Consider the following 24,321-nt stretch of genomic DNA (forward strand, 5'->3'; position numbering starts at 1 on the left):
GAAAAGTGTTCTCAAAACCTTCCCTTTATGGCACTGGTGCCTCGATGTCGCGAACGGCGCTGCACCCAGCCGAAAGCCTCGAAGGAGAAGCCGGATATTGTTATCCACACCGGCCCGGCCCCGGCGAAAGGTGGATCTTCCGGTTGCGGGGTTGTGGATCTTTTTGGTGCCCGCCCGGAAACTTACGGCATAATCATGAACGAGACAATTACACGCGTTACAGTGGCCGCAGCAAAATGCAAAAGGAATGAAAAGGTGAGCACAATGGATCATGAGTGTGAATAGACTTTCAACAACATGACAGAATTGTCTGATGAAATAATACTGCTCGCTTGGGCGAAGAAGAGCCGAAACTCCTATACTACCGGGTACATATTTCCCTAGGTTAGGTGAAGCTCTAACTGCGCTGTCTATGCCCCAGAGCCCATAATCCTAAAAATGCTACAATTCTGTAAATAGTTCCAATGGCCACAAGAGTTCCCATGTTTCTCCAAAGCCAATGCAAATGGAACCCAGTGGCATCAGCCGCCTTGTCGACGTCAAAAATATCCGCAAACGGCGACACAAGCTGGCCAAAGTACACCTCCGCAAGCCACACACCCGGCGAAGCACGCCACAGCCACTCCAGCTTCCAATCCTTCACCTTCGCCAGCGGCGGCGCGGCCCCGGACAGGATCGCCGTGATGAGGCTGATCATTGTAGCCAGCAGAGGCGCGTCCTCGCGACGGACGACCATGCTGACGATGTTCGCCAGGCCGTAGATGCAGTAGAAGTAGAGGAAGTTGGCCAGGAAGGCGAGGCCCCAGTTGATTACCGGCACCGTGAGGAGCAGCACAAAGGTCGAAAAATGCAGGCACCCGAAGAACATGCGCGGCACCACGGAGATGAGCTTGGCGAGGAAGTAAGCGAGGCGGTTGTGCCCGGCCTCGGCCTCGCGGCGGTGGACCAGCAGCTCTTCCGAGAACGACTTGACGCCGGGCGCGGCTGAAACCAACCCGATGGCGATTGCGACGAGGAGGGCTAGCTCGGGTGCGGATTTGATATCGACGGCGGTTGAGAGGATCGAGTAGGGTCCTTGGAATGTGCCGACGAACAAGATGCCCTTCTTGGAGTGCTCGGCCAAGCCGAGAAGGAAGCCGGCGAGGGCGGCCAGGCCCATCTCTGCCCAGAAGGCTGACTTGGCGCGGTACTGCTGGACCATTGCGCGGCGCAGACAGAGCCAGAGCTGTTTAATGAAGGGCGCCCCGCGGTGCTTGATGGCTTCGTGCATGCCGCTGTTGTTCATCATCGTGGAGGTGTGGTGCTCTTTCCCGCCCGGTTGATTCATTTGGTGGTGGGATGCCCAGTTTGAGATCAAAGAGTCTTTGGAGATCTCACCAATGTGTTTGTAAATTCGTCCGTTGCCAGTGATAATGTCCGTCACGACATCGCCGTGGTTGCTGTGCTCGGGGAAGTCGAAACCGATATTTTGGAAGTAGTTCTGCACCTCCTCCTGGGGGCCCTCGTAGATGGTCTGCCCGTTTCCGAGGAGGATGAGGTTATCGAAAAGTTGGAAAATTTCTGAGCGAGGTTGGTGGATGATGACGATGATGCTGATGCCCAGGCGGGCGACGGCCTTCAGTGTTCGCATCAGGGACGACGCTGCCGTTGCATCCAAACCGCTCGTAGGCTCGTCGAGGAAAATAGCCATGGGGGCAGACGCCAGTTCCATACCGATGCTCACCCGCTTCCGCTGTCCTCCACTAATCACCGGTCTTCCGACCGTCCCCGCTAGAGAGTTGCGGACATGGGAAAGTTCCAGGCAGTCGATGACTGACGTGACGTGAGCCTCGATGTCGTCGGTCGACCAAGTCCTGGGAAGTCGGATTTTGGCTGAGTGGATGATGTTCTCGTAGACCGTGAGTTCCGGCAGGACGATATCGTCTTGAGGAACGTATCCGATCAGTTTCTTGTACCGCTTCAGCTTATCGGGGCTGCTGTTAACGGCAACCATCCCGCCGATGTGCTTCGTCTTGCCCATCAGCACGTTGACAAATGTCGACTTGCCAGCACCCGAGCCGCCCATGACAGCCGTCAGAGTTCCCCGGTCGATCGATCCCGTGACGTTCTGCAGAATCATCTTCTTGCTTTTCTTCGGCTGGAAGCTGAGATCCGTGTAGCTGAAGGACAGACCGAGGTTGGTCGCATCCGTGGCCCGGCGCATGGACTCGACGAATTTGAGAAGCTGGGGGTTGACCTCCTCCTTGGGTTGCGCACCCGCCGTCCACTGGTGGTGATCGTAGTCCAGGGCGGCTTGGAAACCTGTGCCGTGGGTATCCGTCCGGTTCGGGGTGTACGTTGCGCTCATGGGAAGCATCTCGTGGTCGGTGTCGTGCTGCAAGGCCTTATAGCCCGTGATCTGCGCCTTCACGCCGCTTATTGAGGGGCGCTTCATGTTTGACGCATGATCTGACCGGTAATCTTTCACCCTCTTACGCAACGCGTAGACAATGATGCCCATGATTACCAAGACGTCGACGAGGATGAGCACAACCAGGGGAACGAGGAACAGCTCGTATGTCGCACCCGCTTCGCAGCGACTGCCGGTGAGGCATGGCGTCGGGCTGGTGGCGCCCGGTTGGCAATACGTGCCCTTTGGGCATTGGATCTTTTCTACTCCGGGCGGTGGACAGTAGTATCCCTGCTGGCAGACGACCGGTTCGAATGGGCCCATGGGGAAGTTTTGCCCGTTCACCATGCAAGTCATCGAGGCGAGTCTTGCCATCTGACATTGGTCGGCGGGAGGGCAGTATTGGGGCAACGAATTGACGGTGTTATTCTCGCCTGTGGTCGTCAGTGGGCAGATTCTCCGTGCTCGACCCTGATGAACACTTACACAAAAACCCCGGAGCGCACCCGTTAGCATTCCAGTCGTCGGCTTCCACGATCCGAATGGGGACGGCCTGGCCATCGGGCCTGTAACACGGCGCCGCGCTCTTCGGTTGCTGGTTGCTCTGGATCTCACTCCATGCCGCGTAGAATGTCGTTGAGAAAGAAGGCCGGTTCGTTCCAGTACAGGCTCGATCGTACACACTCAGCCCGTCGTCATTGGTCAGGTCCGTCAACGACCCAGAGCTCAGTCGCATCGGCTTGTTAGTGTCCGGGCCATTCGACAAGTCGTCAACCTTGCCGTCGACAGCGTTGCCTCCATTAACCGTCGGGAACCATTTCCCACTGGTGGTTGTATACACTCCTTGCGTTTGGTTACCGATGCAGTGCCAAGCCGCTTCTGAGTTGCTGTCGCCCGTTGTGCGCAGTGCACAGAGACATGCAGCCGTGTCGAGGAAACTCGGCCCTTCGGGATCCACCTGCGGGAGGTAAGGGTCTTGGGGGAGATGACCCGCCGCGCCGAGAGAGAGAAAGTCACGGCTCATATTGGGAGATTGGTCGTCTGCGCTTCAAATCACAGCTGTCGGGCTCTGTTCTTTGTGAGGAATTCCTCCGACAGCAGACTGCTGGTCTTTAAACAGCTCCATGGACGGGGTTCATAGGCGCCGCTTTCAGGCCCTGCTTTTTCCCTATTCCGGCGTCGTGAGATTTTAGCGGGATGGACCCTCTTCTCATTTTCCTCAAGGGATCGGGGGGCTGAGCGATACATGCTATTTCCCAGCTAGGGTAGTTTCTCACACAACAGCTGAGCTGTGCAGCTATCTTTCCCCCCGGCGGTCTGCATGCTGACATACCGCGCCACGGAGCAACTACTCACGCCTTGCAACTGTAAGACCTCGTCCGTCATGGCTGAAGAGGCTTGTCTTCGGAAGAAGAACCCTGGCGATCTCTGCGTGGTCAGGGTGATTAGCGTCGGGAATTGAGGCCCACGCCACGCTGACATAAACCGGGATGTCACAAGAATGTAGAAGCCTAAATGGTGCGGACCCTTTTCATATCGTTCACGGCAAGGTCTGAAATCCTAAAACCCGATTGGGCTAAGTACGTACAACCAGGGCTGACCGTTTATGCCAGTTCGGACGAACCGTTCTGCCTTGAAGGAATTGTTGGCGGAGCATCGGTCGTTAGGAAAAACGAGCTAGGATAGCTAAAAGACGGCGCCGTTGGTCGGCAATTACTATTTAGCTGCCTCGAGGTGCCGTGAGCCGACGTCCCTCCCGACGCCTTATGGCAGACACCGTCACAGCAACCGAAATATAGCTATTAAATCTCCCAGTGCGCAGTCTAGCGGTCATCTTCTTTCTTTAAAGATCCATCCTAATCGGGACATGTCTAGTGAGATACTCCGACCAAGTAGGCAGCGTGCGCTTGTACGGGTTTCCCTCAGTCGTGAGCTGCAGGTCCTCAATCGCGCTTCCCCATTTGACCAGCTCAGCTTCACCAAACGCCGTCTGCATAATTGCCAGCCCGAAGCCCATGCCGCTGTTGGAGTGCACGCCGACCGGGAGGGTGATCATGGGGTACCCCGCCTGTGCAGCGATTTGGTACGACTGGCCTACGTCGGGAGGAACGAGAAGCCCTGACAATTTCGTTCCGTTAGTGGCAGTGAGGGCCGCGTCGATGCCGTTTCTCGTGGATCGTTGCGTGAACTCTAATGCTTGATTGTAGGTCTCATCTTTGATGCCTTTCGACGCGAGGGACGCAAGGAAGCCATCTTGACCAGAGTAGAATGCGGGATGGCCCAGTGGCCAGCGGTTTCCGCCCTCAGTCCCGTCGTTATCGTAATTGAACTGGACGATGTCTTCAATGGAGCGGATGTTGGTGTTCTCAAGCTCAGAGAGGTAGGTGTTGATGTTGTTGTAGAAGTCCACCTTGACTACGGTGTACTCAGACTCGTTTGCGTAACCTCGGGTGGTTCCGTAGTCCCAATTCCAACCGTCTGGGCTTACAATGCGCTCGTAGTCGGTGATTTCCGTGTTGTTGATTATCGTCGCTCCAGCGGAAGTCAAGAGACCAAGCATGGCTACGAGGATGCCTCTTTGCTCGTCATCGGCGTAGACCCAGAAGCTGTTCCACGGTATGCCAAATGTAGCGCCCTTCAAGCTCTCTTTTGTAGACAGGAACTGGGTGTATCCCTTTTCGGGAGTTCTTCCTTCTTGAGCAAAGGTGTAATTGTCGCGGTGATCCACGCCATAGATTGAGTCAAAGGCATACACCGCATCTCTGACGGTACGTCCAAAGGTTCCAACAGTATCTTGGTGCTCGCTCTCAGGTACAACCCTGATCAAGTCAGCACGCTGACAATCCTCACACGCATGATTATGGCGTTCCCTACCCAGCCCTTGAGGTCAGACCAACGGTCGGCTTAAACCCAACAACACAGTTCCGCATAGCGGGATTGATCACGCTCCCGTCAGTCTCGGTGCCAAGCGAGAACGCAATCGCATTCGCAGCAACGCCCACCGCACTTCCCGTACTGCTGCCCCCAGGCGTGAGAGTCAGGTTATACGGGCTCCGACACTGCCCTCCGCGCGCAGAATACCCCTCGGAGTAGTTATTGCTACGCATATCAGCCCACTCGCTGAGCGCCGCTTTGCCGAGCAAGACTGCGCCGGCATCTCGCAGACGGGCCACCACGTGGGCGTCGCGTGGGACGATGCTCCCCATCAGAGCCCAGCTACCGGCCGTAGTCTCCATGTTGTCCTTGGTAGCGATGTTGTCTTTGACTGTGAAGGGGATTCCGTGGAGTGGGCCACGGACTTTTCCGGCCTTTCTTTCAGCGTCCATCTGAGCTGCGATTTGGAAGACGTCTGGGTTGATTTGGAGGATCGAACTGTGTTTCGTTAATATACTGAGTTACGCCAAGTTGGGTGTCGGCACATCTTACTGCACGTATTCCTGTGTCTGGTACGTCCGCTGCAAGTAACAGGCTACCAACTGCTGAGAAGTTACCGTGCCAGCCTCCATAGCCGCTTTCATCTGGTCAATGGTGGCCTCGTGGAGGATGAAGTTCCCGCACGGCGGCATGGGAAAGAGATCCGCGGTGCCGGCATTTTCGAGCAAAGGAAATACCGAAGGGGACTCTATGCTGGAATTCCTGGGCCACGCATAGTCGGCGCCACAGACTAGCGAAGCATGAAAGGCCGCCAAGACGGCAGCAGACCGACGCATCTTGATTCTCTCGGTCAGACCGGTCGTAGTGACGATATTCCGCCTCGGTGTAGGCGGTCACCAAAAAAGAAGGAGCTGAAAAAGGGAAGGCACCGCTTCTTTAAAGACTCACGCGTCAGCTGATAAGCACAGCACGAGGTTCCCCGCGGTGAGCTGCAGATGCGGTACATGTTAGATTGCAGCGGGACCTCGATTTCCAGCTTTGTGGAATTGGTTGGCTGCTGCTTTCCGGGGTGACCCGCCTGCAGTGGAGGGTCGCAGAATGTCTTATCAGTGATTGCTGCTTGCCTTGAAGGGGAAATTTCGGCACTAGGTGAGTGCAAATAAGAAAAAACAAGAATCATGATGATGTATTTAGTCATATGTATACATATGATCGGGGGAAAAAATGGGAGCTCCAGTTGTAAACATATGAGAACTCGTCCTATGCAAGTCTACTATCGACATAGAGACATTCAGCGTTCCTGTGTCAGCTACCACCACCAGGACGGTTACGCTAAGCTCGATTGGCCCGATTTAATTAGAAAAGTGAGACGAAGGCTGGCGTTCTGATCTCTTCAAAGCCACTCATTGGGTGTTGTCTGGGGCGGGCTGGAGATTCTGGCTCTTTGGAGCTGAAATTAGGGCCAGCGCTGCGACAGGGAGTCGACAACCTTACAACAAGCTGCCCTGTCAGACAGCAATAAAGCAGCCAATGAGGTTACACAGAAGTTCTGCTCAGTGAAGTCCAGCTTCAACTCGGGCAAATGGCGCCACACGCGCTAAAGAGGTCGCGTATTCGTTTATTTCTTGGCTTGCTGATGGTGTCCTGCCGTGCCGTCTTGGGGGCCTCAATTGGGATACCTTAATCATGTTAACATATATTAGCCAGAAGTCTCTGATGGATCTCCTTTCTCATGTCTTAAATATCTGTATTAACGCCATCTGAAAACACATATCCTCCTTCTGCATCATCAACCCATCAGCACCAACATCATCCCCAGGGGTGAAGGACGACACTAGGCAGCCGTAATGATACAACCGATTGAAACTCGACAAGGCCCAGACCTTTCAATTCATCTGCTCGATCCCTCCGCGCCGCTGTACCCCGGCTCCGTCATCCGCGGCCACGTCACCCGCAAATCGCACATGGTCGCCGCCTCCGCTACCCTCCGCATATGTCTCATCGGCGACTCCGCCGCCCGGCTTCAAGTACAACAAGGCAGATCCGTGGTCATACTCGGTGCGGGCTTCGAGTTCTGGAGCCGCAACGCCGTGTCTCAAGTCATCCACCGGGGCCCAGTGCACATCGCACCAGACTCCGACACCGCTTCGCAGACCTGGCCCTTTACGCTGGTGATACCGAAGCACACGGATGGCAAAGCCCTGAATTCGGGGCTAAGAAAGATCGAACGGGAGGCGAGCTACCTCCGCGCGCCGGGGGACCCGAACGGCAAACAGCCTCTGCCGGAGCAGCCACTGCCGGCGACGTCTGGCATGAATATCTGTGACGGGTACGGGTTCGTGGAGTACTACCTGGAGGCGGAGATACTGGTCGAGGGGAAGAAGATGGAGGCCATCGAGGCGACACTGCCTGTGCGGGTGTTGTCGCAGCCGGCGCCGGCGTTAGTCACGGATTTTGAACTGCAGGGCACGACGACGGCAGGGTGCGTGACGAGCCATCGGCTCGCGCCGGGGATGGAGCACGCGGAGCTGACTTTCAATCAGAAGAGGCAGATGTTCCTCGGCTCGAAGAGGGTGCCGGCCTGGCATTTCAACCTGCGGGTGGAGTGTGCCTCCGTCATCCAACTGGGCAACCCTGCCTCGATTCCGTTCAGGCTGAAGGTCACCCCTGACTGTATGAAGAGCTCCGAGATTCTACGAGATGTCCCGCAGAAGGTATATCTGACGAACGCGGTGATCAACCTGATTAGTACGGGGCGTGTGTCATGCCCGGGCTCAGGAGAAGTGCATGAGGGAACCAGCACAACGACGTTACCCCTCGGCCGAACGATCGCGAGCGAGACTGGGTCACCCTTGATTCCGTCAGCCGCGGGGGAGAGTGCGTTGGATCTGGGGGCGCTCTTGGATGCGTCTGCGGACCCGGAGCTGCACGAGCAAAGACGTCATTATCCATTAAAGCCAGACTACGCTACGTACTGCTTTTCGCTTTCACACACTTTGAAATGGGTGTTGCATCTCGTCATCGCGGGAGAGTCGTGGGAGTGCAGCGGGTCTCAGAAGGTTGTCGTGCTGCCGGCGGCTGAGGGGGTGGCAGCTGCATAGGCTGGAGTCACGGAGAAGCCTCCGGCGTATGATGGGCCCAGCGGATCGGCGCCGGCGTATGAGAATGTTATTGGTGATGCGGTAGGGTTGCCGTCGTGTGCAATGGAGAAATCATAACGATCGGGTGCGACTGGTTGTTTGAGTGATGGATTATGACATCAACATGAGAATGGGTGTCAAGTAATCCCAAAGAGCTTTATTCCATAACGATCTGTTTATACCACGTTCCAGTACGAAGAGCTTGACGAGAATCTTATCAAACAAGTTGCTTGAAGCCCAGCAGGCAGTCAGGAGCTGGGGCCGCGAAGGAGCCTCCGCCATATGAAGGACCAAGCGAAGCAACGCCGGCGCGTCATCTGACTGTTTGACAGTATTATTGACTGACCATCGTTGTTGAGTGTGATCGCCCTGCAGATTGTTGTTTAGTTATTGTTTTCATGTATCTATGCGTTTCGTGACTATTGTGATATAGCCCTGTGCGAGGAGGGACAAATTGGAATTTCTTTTTTATCAAGTTGCCGCGTTAATCCGGAGCAAGCTCCGGTCGTGCAGGCGGCGGCAGGAGGGAAGAGCGGGCAAGAAGGAGGGCCCGGAGCAAGGAGGCTGCGGCGGTAGCCATTTGGCTTTCCTTCAGCGTCCACAGTGTCTCCCTAGTCGGCATTGAGCTGAAATAGAGCAATTAACCCCTTGTCTACAGTGTGGATGAGCAAACACACAGTCAGCCAGAGGACGTGACCGGAAGGGAAGGGGTGGAGGGGGGCGGGGTGAGAGAGGGAATCCAGATCTTTTGAGTGTACACGGTACCCGAAGCCACCGTGCCATCCTTGTTTCTGGGTCCCTGGACCCTGAATTCTGAAGCTAATTAGGTGGATATGATGGTCGGTGTTCCGTTTGCCTTCCGGCAGAAGAAGTTGTTGCCCTTAGTCTTGAAATGAGGACTTGGCGCTTGATTGGGCCGACGAGGGGGAGGGACTCTCGACCGAGGACTTTGTCTTGTGCTAGGAGATGCAGCTCTGGACCTAGGGGACGCAGTTGAAGGCCCAGGCTGAGGCTCTTGGGCACTGGGAGGGGTGCTGTCTGGAGTGCGGGCCCTCGGAGATGCACTTTTGGTGGGAGACCGTGATGACTGATTTTCAGCGCTGGACGGAGAGGTGCGAGGTGTGCTGACGGTGCTGGCAAGCCTCGTGCCAGAAGTCCTGCGAGATGTAGGAGAACCTGCAGATGACACAGAAGTCTTCGTGGGAGTTCTCGGCACGGCTGGAGGAGAAGATACATCTGGAAGATACAGCTGCGGCCCGGGAAGAGGGGATGGAGGTGGGCGATGATCGGGATTGTGAGGAAGTGGTCTGTCGCGCCGTGGTGGCCGGCATCCGCGACGGCGAATTCCTCGACGGCCGAGCGAGATTTGCTGGCGCACGAGAAGTCGAAGGGTTGGAACTCTTCACGGCAGTACTCGACGACCGCAGTGACGCGGTCGTCCGTTGCGTCGCGAGTGACGACGAGCCCACAGGGCGAGTGCTCGCTGACGGACCACGGCCCGGACTCCTCTGGCGGGAATCAGATTGCGCTGCCTGCGACGTGGCTGGTCGATGCTGGGAGCTCGCCGACAATGAGTGAGCCTGCGATTCAAGCTCACTTGAATGGCTGAAGCGGGCCCTCTTCGCACCACCCTTCTGGGGGGTAATGTTGCGGTCAGCAGCTGTGGCCTTGCTCTTGGTCTTTCTGCTGTTGTGACCGATGCCAGAAGCGACAGGGCGGCCGCCAGGGTGCAAATCCATTGGCTCGACAGAAGCTGCAAAAGACTCGGGAGCCTTTCCCTTGCACTTGTCCGATGAAGCGTGAGAGACGCTGTCAGAGAACAAGTCAATCGGGGAAGATGCCGAGCCTTCAGCTGCTGATGATTCCCCAGCAGGAGAATTCTTCGCGGCTTCCTCCTTGCGCTTGGCAGATGCCCACCGCGGCTCCAGGCCAGCGAACCCCAGACACTTCTGCATCATGTCATATCGCTTCATGTCAGGGCAGACAGAGCACCATGCTGTGTGAGACCCACCACAGTTTGGACACTCAATGACTTCGGACTCGCAATCCCGAGACTCGTGTTCACCTGAGGAACAGCGTCCACAGCGTGGAGCTACAGACGAGCAGTCTTTCTTCATGTGGCCAGGCTCCGCACAGTGGAAGCAGAAACTCCACACCGACCGAATGTCGATGGCGCTTCACGTTTTGTTAGCAATGCCATACCTCGAAGGCATCCGAACTTACCGAACATCCGCTCTGCAGTAGTCAATTTGGAAGTCATCCATTGAAGATTCGTACGCAGACAACAACCGCCATGCGGTCTCCTTATCGCCAAGCTGAAGGATGAATCGCGAGCCCTTCATCATGCACTTGTTCGATGTCCCAAACTTGATGTCATAGTCCTCGAACATAAGCTCATAATTAACCTTATTTTGGACTGAGGCGAGCCTGTCAGTAGTATTCTTGAAAGGGAAAGAAATGAGACAACATACCGTCTCTGTGAATCCTTTTGCCGTGAAAAATGATCTCAACGTAGTACGTTTCTGGGAAATACTCGAAGGTTGTGACATCCGTACCCAGCGCCCGCGCCATGGAATCTGGGTCAGGCTGAAATGTCATGGCGTCGTTGATGTTTTTGTAGACAAAGTAGACCGCGCCGTGACGGATGTAGATGCGACGGACCAGTCCCCACTTTGGACGCTCCTTCTCTAACATCTTCATGGCCGATGTCCTGTCGGAGTCGAGTTGACGAATTGCTTGGGTTGGCGCCAGGATCGTTCGCTTGACGAGTCCCGGTGCGTAGTTGGCCAAGGGGTCTGACATGGAAGGCTTGGATGACTGAACTCCAAGGTCCATTTGCTTTTGCAGCATGAGCTCTAGCTTGGTCAATTTGAATAACAACTTGTCCGCGTCTTTGTCGCTGCTGTTTCGGGCCGGTCTGGTCGTCTTGTAATTGTTGTTCGTCCTTGGTTTCGATCTATTAGCGTTGGCCGTCGTCCTGGATGGCGAGGGATTATCAGAAACCGACGGTGATGGACCACCGGCATTGGGTGACGATGGGCTGCCGGAATGGAATGGTGATGAACCTCCGGCGTTAGATGACGATGGATTGGTGGCGTTGAATGGGGATGAACTGCTGGCATTGGAAGGTGCTATGTTGCTGGTGCTCGACGGCGGTAGGTTGCTTGCATTGGATGGCGACGTGTTGCTGGCGTTCAAGAATACCTCGCTGGAATAGGACTGTGTATCGTTGATGTCGCCGTGATTTTTGGATGATAGCTGCAATGCGACAGGAACTGGCGGCAAGCGAGTGTTGGGCGCAGTTGGCCATGTTGACAATGGGATTGCCACCGCTGGTGTTGGCGGTGATGGAAAGTACTCAGGCGCCGTGGGTTGAAGAGAATGTGGCCTGGTACCAATAGGATCCTGAGAAGAAACGAACCCCGCCGAGGAATCTACGTCCATCATGGTTGACCCATAACCCCATTCCCCATCGCCCGTGGACATACCAGACGCATTATTCTCAGAAGAGAACAAAGATGGACCGTCTTGGTACCCATGTGCAACAGTAGACTCGAAAATGGCTTGTTGGTCATTGGAGTAACCAAAAGGCTCATCGAGATCGTTCTGCGCAGACGGTGTCACGAACTGAGGTTGCGATGGTGTCTGGAATACGCCATGAGGATGCTGCTGGCCTGGGGACCAGTGAGAGTATTGGCTCATATTTGTCGCATGGAGGTGTAAAAAACGGCTGCAAAACGAGGCCAAGATGCGATGTTGGCAGGAGAGGGGAAGTTGGTGATATTGAGTGGATGGATCAGTGCCGGAGTCGGCGACGATTTATATCAGATGAGAGGTGGCCGTAACATGATTCCAATCAGTAAAGCCTCCGGTGGTCTGAACATGATTCGAATCAGTAACACACTGACCCGAGGCGCTGGCATGTCCAGTACCGAGGCCACCAAGAAGGTCATCTATTGCGTAAAAGGGAGAATGGAAAAAGAGGAGAGACAAAAGTGACCAATTAAAAAAAAGAAGCAGGACGAAGGGGGATAAACGGACCAAGGAAAAGAAGAAGAAGGCACGGCTTCAACAGGTTTCCCCAGGCAGACAAGGCCCTGCAAAGCCCGAAGAGGAAATACCGGCTTCATGGCCACTGCGTCGGCACACCATTTACACGGATCACTTTTACTGATCTGTCGCGGTGTCCATGATGATTTTACCTATAAAGCTTTTCATTATGATTTTACCTATGATGGTGTAGATGGATCATGTGCACGGGCAGAGGAAAGACCTCCGGCTGCTTCTTTCGCTTTATTACACGCCTTCCACACCTCCTATCACAGGCCATTCCTTCCTCTGCTCTGCTATCTTTCCTCTGGACACAGATCCGCCAGGACAGCTCTTGCCGTTGGTCTTATTTATTCGCACCACGCTTCTCACACCGTGCTTTCTTTCCTCCTGGCTCTGGATGCCGCGCCTGGCTGCTGAGAATACATAACTCGTGCCTAGCTCACAACCCAACGGCGTCACGACCCTCGTTTTATTCTCCCCGCACCGTGCCCACCCAGGCCAGTGTGATCTGTCATTGTCAAGGGTCGTTGGGCCTGACTGCAGCTTTCACCATCCGTGCGCCGCCCCCGGTCCCCGGTACCCAAGGCCCCACTCGCGGCCTAGGGGTCCGGGACGACCGGAGGTTGTGGCTTGCTGCAGTGGATCCCTGTCCGTTTTTGGTCAACGTCCGTCTTTGGCCAACCCACCCAGTGGGCCAGTCACCGTGAGTCGCCGTCTCTTTCTTTTTTTGTCTTGGAGGCTTTTGTTTCACACTACTTCTCGACACCCCCGTATGGCTTGCATGAGGCGGGACAGGCGCAACTGGCAGGGCAGGCGCAGGGGCAGGCGCAGGGGCAGGCACCAACCACATGAACCCAACGTCGAGAAGGGGCTGTGGAACGAGAACCTTCATCCTCTTCCGTTTGACCAGGGTCACTGACGTCTTTTCCCCGTCGCACAGTTCGCGATAAGCCATGACGCGAATCCTGCCCCCGACCCGGACTTTCGTCCATCCAGCTACCCGCCACAGCGGAAGAAAGCAGTCACAACGTCCCGTAAGTCACGCCTAGCTCTGAACAAGTATCACAGTGTCTGATGATCACCAGATCTCATATCCCATCCTCAACTCGGTGCTTCCCCAGCGCCCAGATTCATCGACTGACGACGTGATTGAGGCCGTCCTTAGGGACCAGCAAGTGACCCCAGATCTCGATGACCGCCTCGGCTTTTTGCAGGCGAACGTCAACAAGAACTGGGATCGCCTCAATGACCTCTTTGAGCATGTCAAGTCGTTGGACCGCGCCCCTGCCTTCATTGCCATCCAGGACCCTCCCTACGACTTTGCCACGGATTCGAAGAGAGAACCCGCCGGCTATTGGTGTGAGGCTCAACATGGCTGGCCGAAACTCAATGCCAAGGACGAGGTGGAGATGGAGAACAACGTGCAAGTGCTAGCGTCGAGCCGCGTTGCCTTCTATGTGCACAAGTCTTTGGCTTTGGCGTCATGGTCCGTCGAGTGGGACAAAGGTGCCAACGAACACTATGTTGCGTCTCTATCCCTCGACTTGGTCGGCGGCGACAGGATCAAAGTCTTCAGCGCGTACAACCGCACCCGCAACACGATCGCATTCAACCTTCTCCTCCGCGAAGCTGTCGCCGACTATTGCATTCTTTTGGGCAACTTCAATCCTCGTCATCGGGCCTGGAGCGACCGACACCTTTCTGATAGGGCTACGAAGCAGCTGGAGATCGAGACTCGACTTGCCGGAATGCGTTGTCTTCTGAAGCCAAAGGACTTCACGTTCAAGCGAGGGGAGACGCAGACTACCATCGACCTGGTTTTTCTCGGTGAAAGGCTCAAGGACCTTTGCGAGCTTTTTCACGTCACGAGGCCGCGTGGTTTTACCACGGACCACGCAGTACTCGAGACAGTCCTCAACGTGTCGCCCAATCGGGATCACACCCCGGTCCTTCAGATTGACAAGGCAGACCCCGACGTCGTCCGGTCAGAGATGGCCACTCGTCTCCTTGCCAAATTCGGCGATCCATCTCAGCTGCGTCAGCATCAACTGTCCACCACCGACAAGCTCGACCAGTTCGCCAAAGCCTTTGTTGTGTCCGCCAAGGCCGCGATCGATGCCACCATTCCCACCATCATCCGCAACCCCGTTGGCCAGAAGCCTCCAGTGCGAACACGCGTGGTCCAAGAGAGACTCTTGCGCGAGTAACACGCACTTCGCGTCCTTTACCGGCAGAAAAGAGGGACTCGAGCCCACAACTACGCCTACGCGGTATGGCTGGACGCCGTCAAGCAGGCCAACCGTTTTATGCGTATCGCCAGCAACGTAGGGAAGCGTACCCGAAGCGCTCAGCAAGCCAAAGACCTCTCAAGCCTTTTTGCTATGGCAAGATCGGCTCGCTTCTACGGCAAGATCAGGGCCTCGCCTCACATGCCATGGCTCAAGAAGCCGGACGGCACAGCCTGCGCAAGCTCCGAGGAGAACGCTCGCTGTTTTCGCGACGCGATGTGGTCCGACACAAGCGAAGAGCGCCTGGCTCCTACGGAGTTGCCACCTACCCTGGTGCGATCTCGTGCTTCAGCTGCATCAGGCCACGCTCTGTCGACTCCTTCACGGAAAAAGTCAAAGCCGAAGAAGAAGAAGAAGACCCGAAAGGATAAGGAGACTACAGTCTGTCCACCTGGGCAAGACGGTTCTTCGTCTACAGAACCTCCAGCTGATATTGCGCCCAGCTCTGGTTCCCCCACATCCAGCGTCGCTACCTCCACTTCCTCTGATGGCTCTATACCAGCATTGGCATCAACAACATCCATATGTTCCGTCCGCGCATCGCCTGGCTCACTCAGTTCGTGCAGTTATCCTGTGACTCAGCCATCCGGCCCTATCGCTTCGGCCGAGCAGACTAGCTTGTCTAGTCCGCCAACAACACCCTCCGCTACTTGCACGGCCTCATCGAGCCCATCTCCTGTCAGTCAGCCTGCCCTAGTTGCCGCTGCTGGCCTTGGCTCTCCGAGCCCATCTCCCGCCAGTCAGCCTTGTTCGGCCACGATACCGGAATCCATCAGATCGTCCCCATCATTCAGTGCTATTGGATCACGGCCTGGATCATGCGATGGAACCCGCAACGGCGCCCGCCCTCTTGGTTCTCGCCATCCTTTGTCAACCACGCGTTCGAAGTCTCGGTCAAGGTCTCCATCTAGGACTGACGAGATATCGAGCAGCAACGAGGCAGGATCGTCAAGAGCGGTCAACGATTCTACTAACACTCAATCACCTGAGCCTGCATCTCTGGCTGGCCTCCTTGGTGATACTGTCTTGGGTAGAAGGCCGGACCGTAACAATAGCTTCCAGAAAGCCGCCTTGTTACGCGCATTGGCAAAAGAAGGGCCCCCAAAGGTTGATGAAGATACGGTGTCCCGTATCATTCGGAAGCTTCCCAGCCGCAAGGCAGCTGGCCCAGACGGTGTTCCAAGTGACGTCCTCAAGATGACACTGGACGTCATTTTGCCCTACCTCGTTCATCTCTTCAAGGCTTGTGTCAACCTCAACCACCACCCCGAATGCTTCAAGGAGTCCTACACTGTGGTCTTGAAGAAGGAAGGAAAGGACAACTACACGTTACCGAAGAGTTATCGGCCTATCGCCCTCCTTTCTTGTGTGGCTAAGGCTCTGGAGCGATTGGTTGCGGACGATCTTCAACGCCTCGCACTCAAATACGGCCTCATTCCTCCCACGCAGTATGGGTTTGCTGGGAAGAGTTGTACCAAGGCACTAGAGCTGATCGTCAACACCGTCCTCAATGGCTGGTGCGCGACTACTACAACGGACAAGAAGTGGCGGACTACTCTCGTAGGTCTCGACATTTCAGGTGCCTTCAACCACGTCAACCGTCAGGAATTGATCAAGGTTTTCGCCGAAAAGGGCATACCGCTGTGGGCTTTGCGATTTGTGTGGTCATTCTTGTCGGATCAATGCACTTGTGTCAAGCTTCCAGGACACACCTCGGCGAAGTTTTGGGTCAATGTTGGGATTCCCCAGGGAAGCCCCCTCTCGCCCATCCTTTTTACGTTGTTTGCCGCTCCCATCCTGGATATCCTGCAGCGCCAGAATCTGGGCCGGAGCCGAATCCTTCTTGGCCTTTCTTACGTCGACGACACCTACATCATGGTATGCACCGATGACTGGGAAAAGAATTGTCGCATTTTGGAGGAGTGTCATCAGAAGATTGTGGACTGGGCTACTCCCCGTGGTCTCCGCTTCGATCCTGCGAAGTACAACGTCATGCACTTTCGCAAGCCCCACGGCGATTTGAACGCAGCGTCTGCGCCCCAGAACATCCCCAACCTACCATTTCTGACGGAAGAAAACCTGGTGAAAGAGACGGACGAAGGTGGCCTTCGTATTCTTGGCGTTCAGGTCGACCATCAGTTGACTTGGAAATGGCAAATCGACCAGGTAAGTTTCCCTTCATGACCACTTGAGATGTTCTAACAATTACAAACAGATCGAGGAGAAGGTCCGCAAGAAGCTGAACCAGCTGAAGCGCATGTCGACATCTGTCTCGGGGCCGAATCTCCTTCACATGAGGCAGCTGTACCTCTCCACCATCCGTCCCATCATCTCCTATGCCTGCCCTGCCTGGTTCATGCTTGGCAACGACTCCTCCAAGACCTACAACTTTCGACAACCCTACATCCATCGCCTGGACAATCTTCAGAACGAATGCTTGGTCACTGTCGCCGGTGCCTACAAGAAGGCGCCCACCGTCCCGCTCCGCAAGGAGCTTCACGTTGACCCAATCGCCGTCTACTTGCAGCGAGTCGCCATGTCACACCGTGCCCGCAATATTTTCACCGATGACTACGACCTCATCAACACCACTTCGTTCCCATTCAAGAGAGAAATGACCTTCTTGAAGTCCCATCCATACAAGATCGATTACGACCACGCCCGGGAACTCGTCGAGGAGGCGGAGCAGCAGCTTCGGGGGTCGAAGCCTGGCCTCGCCGACGCCACTCTGATTGACATGGATCCTCGCAAGAGGAGTCAAGTCATCAACCGGTACATCCGCGCGCAAGCGACGCTCCTCAGTGAGCATCTTTGGAAGGCATATCGCGACCGTCCACGACCGTCTCGCACGGTCGCCTACGGCCTCAGAGGCCGCCCTGTTGCCGCTGAGGGAAAATGGGGCGCTTTCAACCTCAAGCGGTACAAGGGCCTGTCTCGGGCGCAGTCCTCCATTCTGATCCAGTGCAGGACTGGCTACATTGGCCTCAAGGCCTTCCTGCACCCGAAGAACGAAAGTTCAATGCCACATCCACATTCGTCATTACCCTTCCACACTGTTAGGCATCTGGTCCTCTCAGCCTACGTACCTTTCACTTTGCACCGACTTGGCGTTCTTTTTCATCCATGACCACCGGTTGCTAACTTCGCCGTTCCAGCTTGCCGACACAGACATGTGTTCTTGCGGTCAAGATGAGCACACTGTTGAACATCTCATCTTCGACTGCCCCTCTCTAGCCAGTGCTAGAAAGAATCTTCCCGTTTGGAAGTGGAGAATTTCTCGGTATCACGCACACGCCAGGCAGCGACGCTCCCTGGATGATTTGCTCACCGACTTCTCCCGTGCGGTCTCGACCTGGGCCATTCACCACTTTGGTCTTGACCAGTTTGCTTGGACGGACCAACACATGATTCACGGACCGTCCAAGAAACACTCGCACTTTCGCTTTGAAGTGACATAGTGTATTAAAGTGTACTTTTTGGGTGTGTCTCCTCTTTCTTGTCTCCACGCTATGATGCTAACGTGTTCTCGTTCAAGAAACTCTGCCAGCACGCAGGCTACCCTTGCAACCACCCCCCTTCCCTTCTCCCTTCGCTTCTCGTGAGTACCTTGTCAACCTTTCGGTGCAATCTGCAAGCCATGCTGACTTGAGTTGGCTCCCCAGTCGGCTTCAGTAGTCGGGGAGGATCACGGCGATCGCCGCGATTACCTCATTTTTGTATTCTTCGAAGTGAGTTGTCTTCTTCTACCTGTCAGACCAAAGAGCTACCGCTTCAACAAGTTTATCCAGCTCGTCGAGCTCATCCTGAACCTCTTCCATCTTCTCGTTGTCTCTGAGCATCTTGTGGAGTTGCCGCCAGTCGGCTCGGTGCTTTTTGATGCTAGGCATCTTCTTATCGGATTGGAAGAGGAGGAATGCGGCGATTCGGCAGATGAGTATGTTAATACCAAGACGCAGTAACGTAGTGGGTTTGACTAATATTGACTTTTCTAATTCAGATATTTGGTGATGATATTTACCACTAGATTTATCCAGGGATCTGATATCAGGGCTTATGTCGTTAGCGAAGAGCCGAAGTTGTCGTTTATGCGTTCTCGCTAGAGCGATGAAGTCGACCTTCTGTTTCGTTTTCCAGTTTGTTGATGTAAGTAACCTGTTCGTTCCCCTTTACTATGTCGCAAATTACTAATATTTTCTTCAGTTGGTGACGAGTATTCTAACGAGTTTAATCATGATGAGTTGATCTTGTCAGGGATGGTTGATGGGTAGAGGAAGGTATGATGTTTGCGCTTTCTAGTGACTAGGTCTCAGACAGCTAACCTAACCCGAAGAACAGACCCATGTTCTTCCTCCTATATAATCTCAGTCATCTGCAGGCCATTGAGGTTATTGACAATGTAAGACTCTCCTTTTTCTCTCGTGTACATGCGCTAACATTCGAAGATTCTTGCGAACCTGGATCGAAGCTTTCCTGGTTATCATAAACAGCATCACGATGCATAGTAGGCATCTATCAAAGTATAAACAGAATTTTCATAGTGTGGCGTAAACCTCCACAAATTGGATGTGGCTGGGCTCAAAGGGTAGAAGATGAAAATATGACTACTACATAACCTACTCTGAAGTTTCCCTAATGGTTATGACGTAAGTGACAGGAGTTGAGAGGAGAGGAGAGGATTCTGTCTCTGTCCCAATGCCAAAGTTTGAGGGTGTCCCAAAAGGTCCTCATCGCCCTTTACGTGGGGTCTGACTCATGTCGGTAGGCCAGAGTTTGGGCGAAGCTGGTGGCCTTTTCTGCCCTCCTTATCGGTCAGGCAGACATGCACGGGGTACAAAAAAGTAGCATGCCATCTGCACTCAGTTCATCTGTCACCCATCTCATCGGGGAGCTCTCATCCTCCTTGCCGGCCCCGTCGTATCACAATGCCCCCCCAACCCCGGTTTCTTTCTCTTCCTCGCGAGATTCGAGACATTATCTACAATTTTTACGTAGTTGCAGAAGGCGGATACACCTGCAACCCCGAAAAGCTTGTGGAATAAATACTGAACCAGCACAGCGATGAAACCGACTCCGCCAGTCTCGATGTCTCTGGCATATTGCAGAGAGCTGATCTTCAGCCCATCGATCTAAACCTGAGCTACACTTGCAAGCTTGTGGCGCAAGAAATGAGCGGTGTCGCCCTACGAACCAACACAGTCACTTTCTCGACATTCACTTCGGCTGAGCTTCGCATCCTCGCCGCTCGTTTTCACAACTTGATGGTGGGACGCTTCGACGGCGACCGAAAGGGATTGCTGAAGTTCGCTGGTCACGCTATTTCAGCGGAGGCATGTCGGCAGCTTAAGGTCAAATTCCCTCAATTCAGCCAGCTTCTTGATCGAATGATGCGACAAGGCGGAGCGCATCACATGTGGGGGACGTATGGCGAGGTGCCCTCGGTCTACCGTGCTTTCCAGAAAGACGCACTCTTGGCCATCGCTCGATCTGAAACCGGCCGTAAACGGCTTGATCGTTACTGGTATGAGAAGCACGAGAGGTGGGCTCCCCATATACCTTCGCTTCTCGTGGTCCGCTGCAATATCGAGCACTGGGCTATCCCGTCCATGCAAGACATGCAGTATTTGAGTTCCTGTCAGATGAAAGATTCAGACTTTGTGTCAAGGGCCACCCGCCTCCGGGATCGTACAAACTACCGCTTCTCGGCCGCAGCAGCTGCAATTCACGTTCTGCAGTCTCTGCCTCCTACCATACGCAAGCAACTGCGCCGCGTGGTCTTGGAAGAAGATCGGGAAGCGGTGGCGGATCCACAGTGTCACGCATTGGGGTTGATTCCGTTGTGCCAAGAGAACCCTCTGCTTCGCGTGGAACGCCGCGTCAACTTGTGGAGGAATGCATTCCAGCGCGACGGATATTATCGTTGGTCCCCGGAGTCGCGATACAAAGCCAAGTACCGTCACGTGCCCTGGGCTATGGATTCAAACCTTGAGACGCTCTGGGCTATGGATTCGGCGCAGGTCACGGCGAACGTCTCCAGCTGGGTTGGAGAAGCCTTGGCCCTCGAACCCGCAGGCATGCCTCCGGGGGCATTCTCGCTGGTTTTGGATGGCGAGCCCGTTCCCTGGCAAAGCACGCAAGTTTTCCAACGGATTGTCCAGCGAGATGCGGCTTGGCAGGAAGCATGGAACCAATCCCTCGACTGTGGTATTCTTCCAGCCCTGTCTTGGTTTGACAGGAAAGGAGAGTCATGGGGTCACCATGCGCCCGACTGGGCCTTCGACAACTGGCCGCAAGCTCTGCGAGATATCGCAGAGGGCACCTCCGTCGTGAAATGCAACTTCGACGTCGGAGATCCGTGGAGCGTTGAGCAGATTGTCGACGAACACCGGGGATGGACGATGAATCAGTGGACGGAGGAGCTGGAAAAGCCCGAACCGCTGGCCTGGGAGCCCGATGCCCCGTTGCCCGGCTGGAAGGAAATCATAGAGGAGGACCTCGTTTACGTGGAGCCCGAGGATGATGTGTCATCTGCAAACTCTGATGATGAGACGTACTCCGACGAGGATGATAGCTAAGGAGGGTTTGCAAGTTTGTCCCAGCTCTACGAGTGCCACCTGACGGATTCCTTGTTTTCATAATTCGGTAGCTAATCCATCTCAGGACTACAGACAATGGATGCCGATCTACAAATAATCATCTGAAGTTCAACTGCGCCCACTAATACGGGCTAAGCCATCCACCTCTCCCCTACCAGTTCGCCACCTTCTCATCAGACCAGTACTCTCCAGCCTTTCCTCCGATATCCGCCAGAGCAAGGTGGACAGGGGTTTGCGCGCCTTGATCAGGCGTCTTGGTCCCCTTGCCTCTCGTCATGGATGTCACCACCCATCCCGGGTGGCATGAGTTGGCCAGAATCTTGCTGCCGCTGTCCTCCAGCTCTTTCGCAATCGCCCTCGTCATCCCGATCTCGCCGGCCTTGGACACGGCGTACGCCGCGCTCGGCCACCCTTCCTGCTCATGATTGCCCTTCTCCACGGCGGCGGAGAAGTCCTCCATCAGCCTAGTGACATCCGACACCGTCTGCGAAGCCAGGAAGCGCTCCTTGATCTGGGGAGAGTACTTGCTCAGGGCCCCGGCCACGGACGCGACGTTGATGATCCGGCCTTGGGGCTTGAGGATGGGGATCCAGGCTCGTGTTGCGTTGAGGGTGCCATAGTAGTTGCAGCCTATCGTGGTCTTGACCACGTTTGAGTCTAGATGTCATTAGTTACCTTAGCCGGGAGGGTTGTGAGATATGTGCCTGACAGGGACCACTCACCGAACCCCTGCATCGCGATGCCGGCATTGTTGATGACGAAGTCGATGCCGTCAGGATGCTCCTTCTTCAAGAACTCCGCCAAGCCCTCGATGCTCTTGGCGTCTGAGATGTCCAGCTGGTGATACTTGACATCGGCGAGGCCGCCGTGCGTAGCCAGGGCTTTGGCTTGCTTAAGGTCTGCATCACCGCGGATGGCAGCCAAAGCCTCCTCGCCGCGAGATTTGTCGCGGGCCGTCAGGTAGATGAGCAGAGACCCGTTGTTCAAGTGCGATGCTGGGTATTGCAGTGCTAACTGTCGTACTTGTTCGCGGTTGGGAAGTGTCAGTTGGACGATGACGTGATGGACATCAAATAGCTTGGGTGCAACTCACCGACGGCGTATCCAATGCCTTTGTTGGCACCAGTTACCACACCGACACGAGTATAGGACATTTTGGGCCGAGCAAGGGATTGTAAGTCTTGATGGATATTGTTTTGGTAAAATTCGTGATTCTTGATGGCTTCATTCACAGGAGCAGGCACTGGTGTATTGGACCTCGATGTCGGAATGGGACCAAGCGCAGGAGGCAAGCGAGCATTCCAGTGGACCCGATCCAGTGGTGATTCATGGTGGCGGGTGCCACAGTGGCTTGAACCTCACTACACGGGTGGCGCCGTCCCAAGATGGTTCGTCTCTTAGTCTTTCTCATCTACGACTTACCTCATCATATTCCACAGCATTGCAATTCGGAGTTTGTGTTATGTACGAATTCAGCGGTGTGTAATGATGTAGCACGCTATGTAAGCGGATGCAATGACTACGCCCCATCCACGGCCCGACACCGATTGAGCCCTTGTTCGGTCGGGCAAACGCCCCGGTGGAAGCCACAGAAACTCAATTCCGCCAGCTTCTTGTGTGCCTAGCCGCGGGATAACAACCTAATGGTTCTGGACCAAACAACATGTAGCAACACCGAAGAGGAAGCTGCATTTGATTCTGCCGCGTTCTTCGCACCGATCACCAATTACCGAGCCAGACTCTGTCAGCGATGGAGCCACCCAACGTTCACTGCCCAATAAGACTCGCTGACAGGGGAACCGCGAGGATATCGCTTGTAGATAGCGTGACGTAGAGGCGATTGTGACTTGGGTCCGCCATTGGCCTCAACTCTCCGCCAAGGTGCCAAGAGCCGCAATCAAAAGCCTGCGGTAACGCAATTGGGGAATAGGAATGGGATTCCTGGTTACGAGCGACGCGAATCCCCCGTCATTTCAGCAGCGCAGCTGACCTGACAAGCTGACAATGCTTGAATGCCTCGCCGCCGAGAGGAAAATGGTCGGAGGAAAAGATTCTTCGACAGAAAACACGCCCCCCGCGAACAGCCAAGGCCGCACATGGCCGTCTTGTCCCGGACGCCGCATTCCTTGAGGGAAAAGCTTCGCTTGCTTGGCCACAGCATCGTCTCTTTTCTGGCCAGACCACAGGGAATAAGGTCCAACACAAAAGACCAGCACTAGGATACAGTATGTGGTCCAAATAACCGGACGTGCCATCCATGCGGCGACGGCAGCTGCAGCGGCGCCTTCACCCGCACGAAGCACGCAATCCGTAAATGAAGCCTCCCGTTGGCTGTATCGTCTCGTCGTTCTGCATCGGCTGTCCCATCCAACTGGACTTCGAATTGGCGCGTCTCACCGCGTGGTGTCGCATTGTGGTATGCACCGGCTACACCGATGCGCCGGAACGCCTCGACGAATAAGCTGCTGCCGGCCGTGAGACAATTATGGCTACGTTGGATTGAGACTCTTTGCTGATGGCTGCCACTGCGACATTGTATCTCGCCCGAACGAAGCAGGCAGCGAATGGACATTGGCTGATTGCGTTTCTGTTTCCCCGTGGTCCGCTTTTGACGTCTGCGGCCAAAACAGCACCAACAGAGATATGCGCTGCAACGAACTCCCATCCCCTGCTCGAGAGAGCTCCCAACAAGACTCGTTATCTGCCTCGCTATCTTTCCCTTTCAGCGCCCCATGTCGTCACTCACCAGGAGCGCTCGCGTCACAGCGCAGTGGGAAACCCTGAGTTGTTTTTCCGACGTTGGCGGCGAGGAGATGCAGAGTTCGAGTATTGGGAATAATTCGGCGCAAAACTTTGACGCAACGGGCCTGGACCCTGCGAGGTTTAAATCGACATGTGCTCGGGCTGCTGTCTGCAACCTGCCTAGCCCCGAGGAGAAATCGTACGGCTCGCTGATCCGCAGACAAGAGACTCTCCTGCAGCCA

General features: G+C 55.0%; 6 protein-coding genes across 6 annotated transcripts; 3 read left to right on the forward strand and 3 right to left on the reverse strand.

Moving 5' to 3' along the window:
• Positions 1–397: 397 nt before the first annotated feature.
• Positions 398–3,413, reverse strand: ABCG24 (ABC transporter G family member 24; the record flags this gene model as incomplete). Its single annotated transcript, XM_037322729.1, has 2 exons — positions 398–2,823; positions 2,876–3,413. The coding sequence occupies 2 exons, from the start codon at positions 3,411–3,413 to the stop codon at positions 398–400; spliced, it is 2,964 nt and encodes a 987-aa protein (XP_037179985.1).
• An 819-nt stretch (positions 3,414–4,232) lies between these two features.
• Positions 4,233–6,099, reverse strand: CGCA056_v007482 (putative amidase; the record flags this gene model as incomplete). The annotated part of the gene is made up of 3 exons (XM_037322730.1): positions 4,233–5,208; positions 5,264–5,761; positions 5,816–6,099. The coding sequence occupies 3 exons, from the start codon at positions 6,097–6,099 to the stop codon at positions 4,233–4,235; spliced, it is 1,758 nt and encodes a 585-aa protein (XP_037179982.1).
• Positions 6,100–7,110: 1,011 nt separating this feature from the next.
• On the forward strand, positions 7,111–8,364 carry CGCA056_v007483 (uncharacterized protein; the record flags this gene model as incomplete). Its single annotated transcript, XM_037322731.1, has 1 exon — positions 7,111–8,364. The coding sequence occupies one exon, from the start codon at positions 7,111–7,113 to the stop codon at positions 8,362–8,364; it is 1,254 nt and encodes a 417-aa protein (XP_037179983.1).
• A 5,045-nt stretch (positions 8,365–13,409) lies between these two features.
• CGCA056_v007484 (uncharacterized protein) lies at positions 13,410–15,232 on the forward strand (the record flags this gene model as incomplete). Its single annotated transcript, XM_037322732.1, has 4 exons — positions 13,410–13,490; positions 13,542–14,621; positions 14,691–15,125; positions 15,188–15,232. The coding sequence occupies 4 exons, from the start codon at positions 13,410–13,412 to the stop codon at positions 15,230–15,232; spliced, it is 1,641 nt and encodes a 546-aa protein (XP_037179988.1).
• Positions 15,233–15,941: 709 nt separating this feature from the next.
• On the forward strand, positions 15,942–21,316 carry pol-1 (RNA-directed DNA polymerase from mobile element jockey; the record flags this gene model as incomplete). The annotated part of the gene is made up of 6 exons (XM_037322733.1): positions 15,942–16,910; positions 16,960–17,799; positions 18,407–18,678; positions 19,080–19,140; positions 19,187–19,245; positions 19,801–21,316. 6 exons carry the CDS (start codon positions 15,942–15,944, stop codon positions 21,314–21,316), a joined length of 3,717 nt encoding a protein of 1,238 aa, XP_037179989.1.
• Positions 21,317–21,488: 172 nt separating this feature from the next.
• CBR1-1 (Carbonyl reductase [NADPH] 1) lies at positions 21,489–22,491 on the reverse strand (the record flags this gene model as incomplete). Its single annotated transcript, XM_037322734.1, has 3 exons — positions 21,489–21,994; positions 22,060–22,359; positions 22,431–22,491. 3 exons carry the CDS (start codon positions 22,489–22,491, stop codon positions 21,489–21,491), a joined length of 867 nt encoding a protein of 288 aa, XP_037179986.1.
• Positions 22,492–24,321: the final 1,830 nt, after the last annotated feature.

This window comes from Colletotrichum aenigma (genome assembly GCF_013390185.1).
Source record: "Colletotrichum aenigma strain Cg56 chromosome Unknown KSG_Cg56_contig04, whole genome shotgun sequence".
NCBI classification, from domain to species: Eukaryota; Fungi; Ascomycota; class Sordariomycetes; order Glomerellales; family Glomerellaceae; genus Colletotrichum; species Colletotrichum aenigma.